Source organism: Periplaneta americana, chromosome 7 (genome assembly GCF_040183065.1).
Source record: "Periplaneta americana isolate PAMFEO1 chromosome 7, P.americana_PAMFEO1_priV1, whole genome shotgun sequence".
In the NCBI taxonomy this organism is placed as follows: domain Eukaryota; kingdom Metazoa; phylum Arthropoda; class Insecta; order Blattodea; family Blattidae; genus Periplaneta; species Periplaneta americana.
In genome coordinates this window covers 94,531,499-94,544,421 of record NC_091123.1, presented here as the reverse complement: position 1 = coordinate 94,544,421, position 12,923 = coordinate 94,531,499, and the positions used below count along the sequence as shown (strand labels likewise).

Genomic DNA, 12,923 nt, shown 5'->3' with positions numbered 1-12,923 from the left:
ATGAATATCATAATTTGACATATGAAGTTAAACTAAATGAACCGCGAATAATGAACAACTTCCATCACTGACCTGTCTTCAGATAATATCAGAGAGGCAGAATAGTGTTGAAGTGAAGGAATGAAATAATTATATTTCCAATGTAACCAGTAGGTCAAAGTATATGATTTACTTTTTCATAAACATGAATTTATATTATTATTTAATATTATCCAAAGAAACGCCAAATACTTACTTAAATTTTATAAATAGTAGACTAATTTTACTTTAATAATAGGCCTACATATTTCTATCTATGTTTAATAACAAAATATAATTTAAATGTAGTACTGATCTGCAATAAATTAACTACTCGTTATATTATTGGGATGTACTGAAGTACATATGATATTTCCGTGCAGGAATTCTGCGTTAACATATGATGAAAGATCGGTGGAGCGGAGAAAAATTCTCTCCGGCCCCTGGATTCGAACCCGGTTCTACGTGCTGACGCTCTATTCACTAAGCCACACCGGATTCCAATTTCAATGCCGGATTGAATCCTCTCATCTTATGGTAACGCAGAATTCCTGCACGGAAATATATGTAGGCCTGCTTCAGTACATCGCAATAATATGATATGCGTCTATAATCACTTAGTAATTTAAGATGGCGCTCATTACGTCGGATTCCGGCACTTAGTCACTCGTAATGAGTGCACTTCAGCATATTAGTATGTTGGACATTGTGCCACTGTGGCACATCTGTGACACAGTGCCTGAGGGTTGGCCACTAAAGGGAAACTAAGAGGTGGAGCTTAAACTGAGAGGATTCAATCCGGCATCGGAATTGGAATCCGATGTGGCTTAGTGGATAGAGCGTCAGCACGTAGAGCTGAAAACCCGGGTTTGAATACCGGTGCCGGAGAGAATTTTTTTCCGCTCCACCGATCCATCATCATACTCATACGATACGTTATCTAACTTTTTGTAGAGTCTGAAGGCTTTTTTATCAATATTAGTAGTATATTATTTAAAGACACTTTGAACTCCAGAAGTTATTTAGCGTCGAAATTCAAGGTGGGAGATAAATTATTGACGAAATTTTGCGCAATGCTATCAAGGACAAGGTTCTTTTACGTGCCTTAAATCTACAAGGGACACTCAGCTTAACTTCCCTCGCGGAAGAAGTTATGCAAAGGATTTTATCATCTTTAAAATCCATAGCCCATCCGCCGGAATTAAATCCACGAACCTAGAATTGAACGGCCATCATGTTAACTACGTATGCGACATCCATAATATTATAATATATTAATATAGCCTACAGTCTACGAAAATGCGTACATTCATACTTTAACACATTCTATTACGTATCTATACATAAATAAATATGCACGCATATTGATATACATTATATTATATGCGCATACAAAACGACATACTACATAACATTAAAATAAAAAAGAACAATGAAATACAGTGTCGGAAAAGAAGTTTAAGACTACGCCTAAAATCATTTTATTTTCGTATTGGTCTTATTCCATATTCCCAACCTAACGCCGAAGGCGAGAATTTTAAGACACTAAGCGCTAAGACATGGTTTCAGTATGTTGGAGCTCCTGCACACTTCTGTCTCGTGGCGAGGAAACATTTGGTGACAGATGGATAGACTATCAAGATCCCGTCCCATGGCCAGCAAGATCCCCAGATCTTAATCCGCTTGAATTTTTCTTGAGGGGACATCTGAAGACTTTAATATACGAAATATGTGTACACCGTGTCGATGATCTTCTTCCAAAGATTGTTTACGCCTGTAACACCATACGTACTACACCTGGAATATTTGAACGGGTGCGACAGTCAATTCTTCGGCGTTGCCAGTATTTTTTACAAGAAGGGGGCCGTCAGTTCGAAGCACTTCTGTAATGCACAAATTGTCAAGCGTCATTGTCTGTTGTTTTTCGTTGAAAACTCAAGCATCAGAGCGTCAATCCAATGACGCTTGCAAGAATGATTAGCACAACATTGAAACAAGTGTAGCGCCGTACCGGTGCAAGATAGGACAAACATTTCTTAATAAAAATGTTTGTTTTAGTACCCGCTAAAGCAAATCCATGTGGTTGATGGAGAACGAAATCGGAAATGAAATAACAGACAGACCAGGAATACTGAACAGATGGACGAAATATGTAGAAGAGTTATATGAGACAGGGAATCGTCCAGATGACTTAGCTATAGAAGACGAAGCAGCCGTATCAGAAGACGAAAAAGGATTTTCTCCTTTAAGGGAAGAAATTGAACTAGCGCTTAAGGAAATGAAAAATGGAAAAGCAACAGGAGTTGATGGAATCCCCATTGTATTAGTGAAATGCTTGGGTGGAGACAAGAAGCAAATTCTATCATTATGCAATGAAATATATGAGCAAGACGACTGGCCTGAAGATTTCACGGAGACAGTGTTGATTCCAATACCGAAGAAAAATAATGCCAAGAAATGTATCAAGTTCAGCACTATCAGCCTGATATCGCGTCGACGAAGATTCTTCTGCTAATACTGAATCGACGTTTATATTCTAAGATGGAAGAACAGTTGGAAGAAGAGCAGTTTGGCTTCAGGAAGGGAAAAGATACGAGAGGTGCAATTGGACTGCTACGGACAATCAGCGAAAGATACCTAGAGAAGAATAAAGAAGTGTATATAGTATTTTTGGACCTAGAAAAGGCGTTTGATAGAGTGGATTGGAATAAACTGCTGGGGATCCTAAAGAAAATTGGCGTAGATTGGAAAGAGAGGAGGCTTTTCAGTAACCTTTATAATATGAAACGAGTCAAAGTCAGAATAGGAGAAGAAATGTCAGAAGGAAATGAAATAGGGAGAGGAGTACGACAAAGATGCCCTTTATCACCTACCCTGTTCAACATCTATTTGGAGGATTTAGTGAAGAATTGTTTTCAGAACATGGGAGGAGTGATAATAGGAGGAAGAAGAATGAAATGGTCACCGGCGTGGCTCAGTCGGTTAAGGAGCTTGCCTGTCGATCTGAAGTTGCGTTCGGGCGCTAGTTCGGTCCCCGCTTGGGCTGATTATCTAGTTGGGTGTTTTGCGAGGTTTTTCCAACTTCAAGGTGAATGTCATGTAATCTATGGCGAATCCTCGGCCTCATCTCGCCAAATACCATCTCGCTATCACCGATCTCATCGACGCTAAATAACATAGTAGTTGATACAGCGTCGTTAAATAAACAACTTAAAAATTTAAAAAGTAATAAAATGTGTAAGATTTGCTGATGATATGGCGTTATTAGCAGAATAGGAGGTGATACTAAGGGATATGCTACTGGAGCTAAATGACAGCTGTCAGGATTATGGAGTGAAAACAAATGCCAACGTGACAAAGACCATGATAATAGAAAGAAAAGTAAAGAAGGTAAACTTGCGAATTATAAATGAGGCAGTAGAGCAAGTGGACACCTTCAAATACTTGGGATGTACAATAAGCAGTAACATCAGCTGCTGCTAAGAAGTCAAAAGGGGAATAGCAATGGCAAAGGAAGCTTTTAATAGAAAAAGGAGCATCTCCTGCGGACCTCTGGAAAAGAACTAAGGAAGAGACTAGTGAAGTGTTTTGTGGAGTGTAGAATTGTATGGGGCAGAAACATTGACATTACGGCGAAGTGAAGAGAAGTGAAAAGAAGCATTTGAAATGTGGATATGGGGAAGGATGGAGAGTGTGAAATGGACAGACAGAGTAAGAAACGAAACTCTGTTGGAGAGAGTAGATGAAGCAAGAGTGATGCTGAAACTGATCAGAAAGAGGAAAAGGAATTGACTGGGTCACTGGTTGAGAAGAAACTGCCTACTGAAGGATGCATTGGAAGGAATAGTGAACGGGAGAAGAGTTCATGGCAGAAGGAAATATCAGGTGATAGACGACATTAAGATATATGGATCGTATGAGGAGACAAAGAGGAAGGCAGAAAATAGAAAAGACTGGAGAATTCTGTGTTTGCAGTGAAAGACCTGCCCTTGGAAAGAACACTATGAATGAATGAATGAATGAATAAATCTATCATACTCTTCTGTAACATAAGTTTTGAATCACTCTATATAATAGACTAATATTTGATTAACATAAATGTGTAATATTTCCAAACCTATAGGCGTAACAAATGTGACGCAGTAAATATATGTATTTGAATGTACGAACATTTTTTGTAAAGAAACAACATATTTAATAAAGAATTGTAAGTATGACATAGCCTATACTTCATTCTGTATAAATATAAGAGAAACTTAACCGTTAACTGGAAGTTTAACATTTAGAAGATAGATGGTGATGGTTTACTTACTCATTTCAAGACAGTACTCATAATTTCTTATTAGTAACGTACACATTTAAAGGAGCAGATCCAGTAACGATTATGGACTTGCTAAGAATTTCATAATTTATTTTGAAAATGCAGTTGCGGTTTTTATGAGATTTTAAGCAGTTTTCTTTTTCAAGTTTAGTCAAAATGAGGCTTGTTGATTCCAGTTATTTTGGATTCATAAACCACACACATACAAGCAGACACAAACACACACATGTGATTATTTTATAGACTTGTTTCCTTTTGTAGTCTTCTTGCAAGTTAGCATAATGAAATACTGTATGATGAAGACTGATACCTATGCAGGTGAGGACCGCAACTGTGTAGCGCTTGGAGAGACACGGACACTCCGGCCGGATGTACTTGTCGATATGCCTTAATGGGGGTCTCTCTGGTTCGGGTAAGGTCTCCGGCGAACCCAGCTCTCCATCGCCGCTGACAAAGCCTTTCTCGTCTTCTGATTTTCTGTAACTATAGACATACAACAGAAGGGAAAAAGTACACAAGACAGATGTTACGTTAACTGTCGAAATTGGAACACCAAGTTTCCCCCGAAAGAGTACTTCATGTATAGTTTTTTTTTTTTTTTTAATTCAAGATCGGTATTTGTACCAAAATTAAGATGATTTTGTCTTTTACAGAAGTGTGTGTTGCGGCGTAACATATAGTGTAACAGAATTGAAAAGTATGTTATAATTTGTGAATGATGACACACCATTTTTCTCTTGAAATTACAAATTAGGAAATTTAATTCTTTGCAGTCCTTCAGTATCAATTACTCATTACTCTTCATTACATGGAATATAGATGCCGGAAAAGTTTTTTTTTATTTTAAGGAGAACATACACCTTTAAGTACTGACAAATTGGTGAAATTCAGTATTTTTTTTAGTAATATCTAATTATGTAATCTTGGAATTTTATATGCTCAATATACAATATTTTTGCAATTTTATACTATTTCCAGATTGAGAAAATATTACCGGCATGGGTTGTTAGAAATCTTACTAAACAGCACCCATAACGTTTGTTTATTCCAAAGGTTTACCTGATAACTGAAACAGTTTTTAAGATATTACAGTGAAATTTGAGTTAATTTTTTATTTTTAAATATTTTTGACCTAATAAAATAAAAAAAGACTTTAAAATACAGGTGATTCACGAGGATTTACCGTCACTAAGCAAAAAATGTCATATAAACATGTGTTCTAATCTCAATATTTTCAGAATTACACTAATTTGAAGTTGTTTGTAAAATACCTCTTTTCTTTAGTTTTAAGGGTAAAATAATGTTACAAATAGATAATGAACTATTCAGAAGTATCATTTCTTTAATTGGCTAGTGTTCTGAAGTTAAAAATGTGTTGTCAGTTCTTTGTACAGATTCTGTTTTTCAATTTTTAACTAAAAATGACATCATTCTTACACACTTATCAGAAAATGGAATTTTGTAGTTAAAAGTCGAAAAAAAATTCTGTACAAAGCAACAATGGAATTCACGAAACATTTTTAGCTTCAGAATACTAGCTAATTAAAGCAATTATACTCCTGAATAGTTCATTCTTTATCTGTAATATTATTTTACCCTTAAAACTAAAGAATAATGGTATTTTACAAACAATTTCAAATTAGTGTAATTCGGAAAATATTAAGATTAGGAGAAATGTTTATATAACATTTTTTGCTCAGAATATCTTCGGAAATAAGCTCAGTAAGGAACGGTAAATCCTCGTGAATCACTCTGTATAAATAATAAAAAAATTCCTACTGAAAACATTTAAGTGATTCTATGTCATGCTGTTCATATGACATTCAGAAATAAACAGAAAAAATAATCACTCGGAAATACTGACATTTGTGGATATAGCCAAGGAAACGGCAATTCAATGCACAAAATGCAGCTGCCATTTTGAATTGCTAATTACCCGCAACGGTAATAGTTAGACTAAATCTAAAATCAGTATGTCCCCCCCCCCTTAGATACAAGTTTTGAACATCTAAAATAACTTTCGGCATGCCGTATGTTTATCAGTCTCCCCATGCTCAACTTTCCTTCTCCTAACCGCTGAATGCATCTTCTTCAAGTTCAACTTCACAAGCCAATTCATCCGGAAATGTGCATATGAAGTGTAACATTTTCAAGATATGAAGTACGGTATATTAGACTATCTGAGACCTTTGGGCCTATACAACATTTTCACAAAATGGTGATTTACTAGAAATCGCTCCAAGACTTTCATTTTTTATTTATATTTTATGTCACCAAAATTATTTGGTTCAATATTATCAAAATTGTGCCAGGAGAAAAAAAAAAAACTTTTCTAAACATGAAATATCTGCGAAAACCAGCATAAACATAGTAATATAGAATACAGAGAAGAAAGTACTATTCATTACAAGGCAGCATTTAGCATTTTGAACAATGTTTTGAAGTGCCACAGGCTGTAGTAAATGTGTCAAAATAAGAACTTATCTCATACCACATGAAAGATTGTTAACATTACCTCTTTCTGTTAGATGACAACCCATTTTCAGCGGTGTATGTGCGAAGACGATAATAGAAATAGAAGATAGATAGAGAGAAAGAGAGAGAGACTAGTTTCTGTTTCTAGCAATGTCAATGGTAAAGTAAATCAAGTAGAGAATGTAACTTCTAAAATGGCAAAAACAAAGGAATTAAGAGAAATACAGTTTTGATAATGTAATGTCTCACCGCAATTACACCGTTTATGTGATTTTGCGGTATCTTACAATCGTCTTAATATTGATATATTTGTTTATTCTAAGTCTGACTCCATTTACGGGGTTTTCCATTTGATAAGGATAGGTCACTTTTAAATAACTGCATAAATAAAACTTGTAAGCTTAATAATAATGAAATGAAGTAAATCCCTCAAAATGGATGCAATGTTATAACGAAGAAGGCAGTGCAAAAGTACATTTCGTATTTTAAAAACAAAAATATTTACCAAAATATAAAGCGTATGAACATAGTGATGAAGATTTCTGTAGTCAGATATAGACCTACTTATTCCTATGTACTCGTACTAAATAATTTACCTAATACAACAGAATCTTAAACTGGAATACTTTTTGAAAGTTTAAAAGTATAAAGAATAAGATCGATTTAATTCTAATTTTCATGCTTATGCAGTACTTTTCAAACTTTAATCATCTAAATCTAAGTCTGTGTATTGTGTAAAGTTTATGGAAAAATGCGTTGTGAGCAACATGTGTAATGAAACATCAGATGACACTACCTATTAAACGACTGTTTTTCCATTTAATTCACTTCATATGTAAGTTTTTATTCCTTAGTAAGAGACTTGTAGATATTTTCACAGTGACGTAGATGTAGAGCCATCCAAAGTTTTGGAGATACTTGCCGGCTCAATCAGGAAAGACAGGGAAAGAAGAACCTACTTGTTGGATCCATTACCAAGAGTTACTCTTCTCCGGAGCAAGATGTTTCTACATAGATCTATGTGACACATCCAAGACTGAAGAATAGCTCTTGGTAACATAGCCAAAAATAGATCCCTCTTTCCCTCCCGTCCCTTATGGTGTAACGATTATATAGCTCCGTAACTTTGAATGTCGCTACTTCTATAGAAAAAAAACCCAAAGCCTCCTTCCACTATGAACACAGTAAAAGTTACAAATAATTTCTGTTTATTCTTTATCACCACACAATTTTTACACATATATTTATCCCAGATATACTTCCGTATTTAACAATTTTCCTACTAAATAAATGTTCTTGGGAAACGTCAGTTATATTTAATTTTTTCAGGGCTAAAAATTTACTGTCATTTTTAGTATAATTATAATATTACGCTCCACAATTCCTAAATAAATTGTCTCTTCATTCTGTGGCTCCAATGCAAAATGTGATGTGTCATTTCTTGCAGTTTTTCCAGGAGCGAGCATTTAAAGTTTGAACGATTTTACAATAATAATAATAATAATAATAATAATAATAATAATAATAATAATAATAATAATAATAATAATGATAATAATAATAATATTTCATAACAATGGGCTAGAGAGAAAAATAACAGATATATATGCATGTCACCTTTCGCCATAATCCACAACGATGGAGAAGATATGGTAAAATCTCATTTTCGTCAAAAATTGACTTATCACCTTTTGCCTTGGAACCGCAAAATTATTGGATCTATAAAAATTCTTGCACAATCATTTATAGGTTAGCTACAAAAAGTAAACTATTCAATTCTTTAAATTCAAAAGAGAAATTTATTTTAACTTAGAGCTTAAATTTGAGAGACTCAATTCAACATGTCTCTGATATGCACAGGAATCATCTACCACGACAACTCCTAAATTACCAACCAAGAGGTAGAAGACCTTGCAGATCTGTGTATGTTGGTAGCATACTAATTCGGACTATATAGTATATTTTAGTTGCGTCTCAGCATCAAATGTCAGATATCCGAGTTGCGTACCTCATTTAAATCACACATTTACCTTCCCACTTAATCAGTGTAGTACACTTGGTCAAAATTAAAGTGGCCGGCGTCTGAGAAACAAAGTTCGAATCGGGTATTTCCGTGAGCGGTCGGGAGAGCCAGGTTTTGTTCAAAAGATTGCGTATATTCTTCCAGTAGTTATAATGGGGAACACAACTATTAATCACTAAAATCTTCCGAAAAAATAATTCATATACGAGATTTAAAGAGACAGATCGTTCAGAGTGTTTAAACAGTGAATATTGTAACACAAACACTTTAATATACTATATAATAGGTTCTCAAGTGGAGTACGAACCTTGCAGTAAAACTCGTAGCGTAGTTGGTAGAGCATTAACGCGTTAGGTAATAGTGACTGAGGTTGTAAGTTCAAGTCTTCGTGGAGTTACTAAATTTCTTTTTATTGCCTTTTAAATTTATCAGTGAAAATATAACAGATTTTCGTCATTTTTTTTAATCCTTAGAATACTTTTCGCTTTATTATTTTTTTCGTGTTAACAGAAACTTTTGACGCTGGATGGAAGTAACACTAAAGACGACAATTAGGGAATTTCATAGTAAAATGCTGTGTTAATTATTTTATTAATTCCTGCTGCTTTGCACTCTATTGCCTATGGAACATTCAGTAAATATGTTGACGGTAAAAAAAAAAAAAATAGACAATTAATTTGCAAGTTGTGCTACAGGGAATATGATTATTATACTAATCTAAATAAATGACCATCAGGGCCTAAACATAGTTTTTTATTTATTTTATTGGGTTATTTTACGACGCTGTATCAACATCTAGGTTATTTAGCGTCTGAATGAAACGAAGGTGATAATACCGGTTAAATGAGTCCGGGGTCCAGCACCGAAAGTTACCCAGCATTTGCTCGTATTGGGTTGAGGGGAAAACCCCAGAAAGAACCTCAACCAGGTAACTTGCCCCGACCGGGATTCGAACCCGGGCCACCTGGTTTCGCGGCCAGACGCGCTGACCGTTACTCCACAGGTGTGGACCCTAAACGTAGTAATTGTAAACAAGAAAAAAACCATAATTCTGATGACAAAATATATCCTGATTTTCTGGAATTATAACCATACATTTTCACCAATTTTGTAATTATCTGTAAGTAACATGAATTAACATAAGTGAAATTATTTTATTATATTACACTAAAAGGAGTTCTAAAAAAATAAAAGAAAGGGCAAAACAAAAAATTCTCTACGGAGATTCGAAGCATGCTGTGGAGGTAGCCCTAATCAGCGCCTTGTATTATGGAGTTAACTAAAGCGGCGCACGGAGGTTTACGGTAGTGAACTGCGCGCTCACCCGAAGGAACTTAATTTTCGCTGCTCAAGAGACCGGCCACTTTCATTTTGACCAAAGTGTACATATCGGAATACAACTTAGTAAGTTTAATTTAAAAATATGTGGCTTATTGTAAAGCATTTTGTTGCAGAAATTTGTAAATTATTATGCGGAGACCTACTCTAACCTGTTGGTTTGGCCTTGTATGAATAAAATTGAATAACTTTTAGTAAAACAAGTTTCCTTTTTTCGGCATCATTTCACAAATTTTGCATAAGACGTCGTTTGTCACTCATTGAAGGCCCCTAATAACTGACAAATTTTAGGGTGTGAGTGATAGGACATATCGTTCAGTTTTGAATGAAAACTTTCACAAGCATTCGCTAAGAGAATATGAGAATTCTGTCCATAGTGACGGTGAAAATTTAAAATGAGGCTCGATGAAATTTTCTAAAACATGATCTGAAAATTGAAATGCAGCTTCATCGTCTGATTGGAAGGGCATAATATCGTTAACGAAACAATAATCTACTTTGTTATGTGTAGGGGAACGAAGTCCGAAGAACGTCTTCAAGAAGTCATGATGTCACCCTTGCTAGTGTATGCTTTTGCAAGACCTAAAGATTGTATTTTCTGAAACCAAGCCTGACCTGAAGATTATTTGGCCAAAAGTCGAGAAGAGCAAAATAGATTTCTACTGAAGCACTCAAGTAATAAAGGAAAGGTCGCCATCTCGCCCTCGTTTGTGCAATTTGTCAGTGTGTTTCTATTTGTCATTGAATTCACAACACGAATGTTTACAACTAATATATGCGGCCTTGGAGACACCCTGTAAACACTGGCAAGAAATCATGAACGTCCATAAGAAGTAATGCGTGCATAAACGACGACGATGATAGTGGTGATGAAGATGAACTTAAATTAGATAAATAATTAATAAAAAAGCATTGTGAATGACAGAGAAAACAGTGGTGATTCATTTAGAACAAGTAGAGTTCTTTTATTGCTGATGAAATATACAAAAACTTATAAAGTGGATATATTCACCTGAATCTATTTTTACATCAACTCAAGTGAGTAGCATAGATACCTCGCTCATTCTTTGTTCATTCCTGAAGACGAAGGTAGATTTAAACTTGCAAATTCTGAAGTTTTGTGTGCTCCATCAGCAGTGGACAAAGCTCAAGTTATACTTTTTTAATTAAAAATAATTTAGCCTGTACGCTCACCCTACCGAAAAATGAGTTTTTGTTATGTGAACATGCTAAACAAACGTTCTTCTGTGTTTCTCTCTGTCGACCAGCGGCAGGTTCCCTCGTTTCCGTCGCTGCTTGCATCCGCAAACTTACGGAGTTTCGCAGGATTAAAACTTACATACTATGTTATATTAATAATATTAGGTACTCACCCTACACACAGTAGTTGCTGGAAGTGTTGCCCATATTGTGTGATACATAATTCACATCACATCATTCACAGAAGCTGCTTCATTAATCCTATTCACTAAATTTAGTATTATATTTCTGCACGAAGCTGAGCGACCAGGAAATTTAAGTTTAAAGTTTTGCCTTGTTCTACCACACGATTTATTTTTCCGTATGTATGTTTTCAAAATGTGTACGTCCACACATTGAATGTGCAACTATTGCAAAACAGAATAAAACCTAATAAACTGCACTTATTTGTAGCTGACCAGCTGCGTGTCTTTACTGGAGACAGACTGACACTGCGAATTTCGGGGGACGGGGTTTCACTAACCATACAGCTAGCTTTCATGTGTTGATGTCTATGTATTTTTCTCTCATTTCCTCTCTCTTATCATGTACACAATAAGAGCTGATGCATGAAGGATAGCATAAACACCAGTCAGGAGTGGTAAAATAAGCTAAATATTAGGGGATTCACCAGCCGTGCAGATGAGATGAGTATAGTCAACTTTGCATATTTAATGGTTAGTTATAAAACTGTGATGTCCAATTTTGAAAAATTATTACATTTACGAGTATTAATATAGCATAGGAAGTACGTAAGTTTCAGAGTTATACGATATTTTAGAACCATACTTTGAAACACATTGATATTGTTTGAAGATAATAACAAGATTAAAGTTTCATTCTTCAAAGTAGTTTTGTTTTTAGTTTTCAAAAAGATGATTAGATAGCCCTTCATTCAAACTTTCACAGTCATAAGTTGAGTGAATCTGTATGTCGTTCTTCTAGTAAATTCTGAAGAATGTACATCAGTTTCGAAGTGTAAAATAAGAATTTAGTAACAAACTCCAACGAATAGTTGTTTTATAGCATGACATCTGTAGTCTAACTTACTATTTTTCAGTGAGGGCATTTGTTTGAACTAAGGGATATTAATATTATAGGCAATTATTTATCTACAGTAATCTCAATAGAGGTTTTGATTTATCTAGAGAAAATCAAAACTCGAGTTAGATTTAATTGACTGTGACACGATTAGAAGAAAGTATATAAAGATTAAAAGAAATGAATTACTCTAATACAATAAAATATTAATTGACTTACGAAAATACTAAACTATATTGAAAATGTATTATTATACCATCTCATCGTTACAAATATTCCGCTAGATGGCAGTAGTGTGTTATTATGAGTTGTTCTCTTGTTACCAGTTGTGCCAACTATACAATCTTCATTGAATTCTATGGACGATTACTAGTCAAGTAGGCTTTGTTGATTCAGATACATTTTCAATAAAACGGTTGCATTTCACTTCTCTGATACGTAACTATCCATAATCTCATACAGTAGAAG

The 12,923-nt window shown here is 34.8% G+C and overlaps 1 protein-coding gene across 3 annotated transcripts in view; it reads right to left on the bottom strand.

Moving 5' to 3' along the window:
- VGlut (Vesicular glutamate transporter) overlaps positions 1-12,923 on the bottom strand; it is a 569,182-nt gene that overhangs the window by 161,743 nt on the left and 394,516 nt on the right. For 2 of the 3 annotated variants that reach the window (XM_069831082.1, XM_069831083.1), the window contains exon 4: positions 4,650-4,822. In XM_069831082.1, coding sequence (XP_069687183.1) covers positions 4,650-4,822 — 173 coding nt within the window. The remainder of the gene's footprint in view (positions 1-4,649; positions 4,823-12,923) is intronic. The other variant, XM_069831084.1, reaches the window with a different exon arrangement.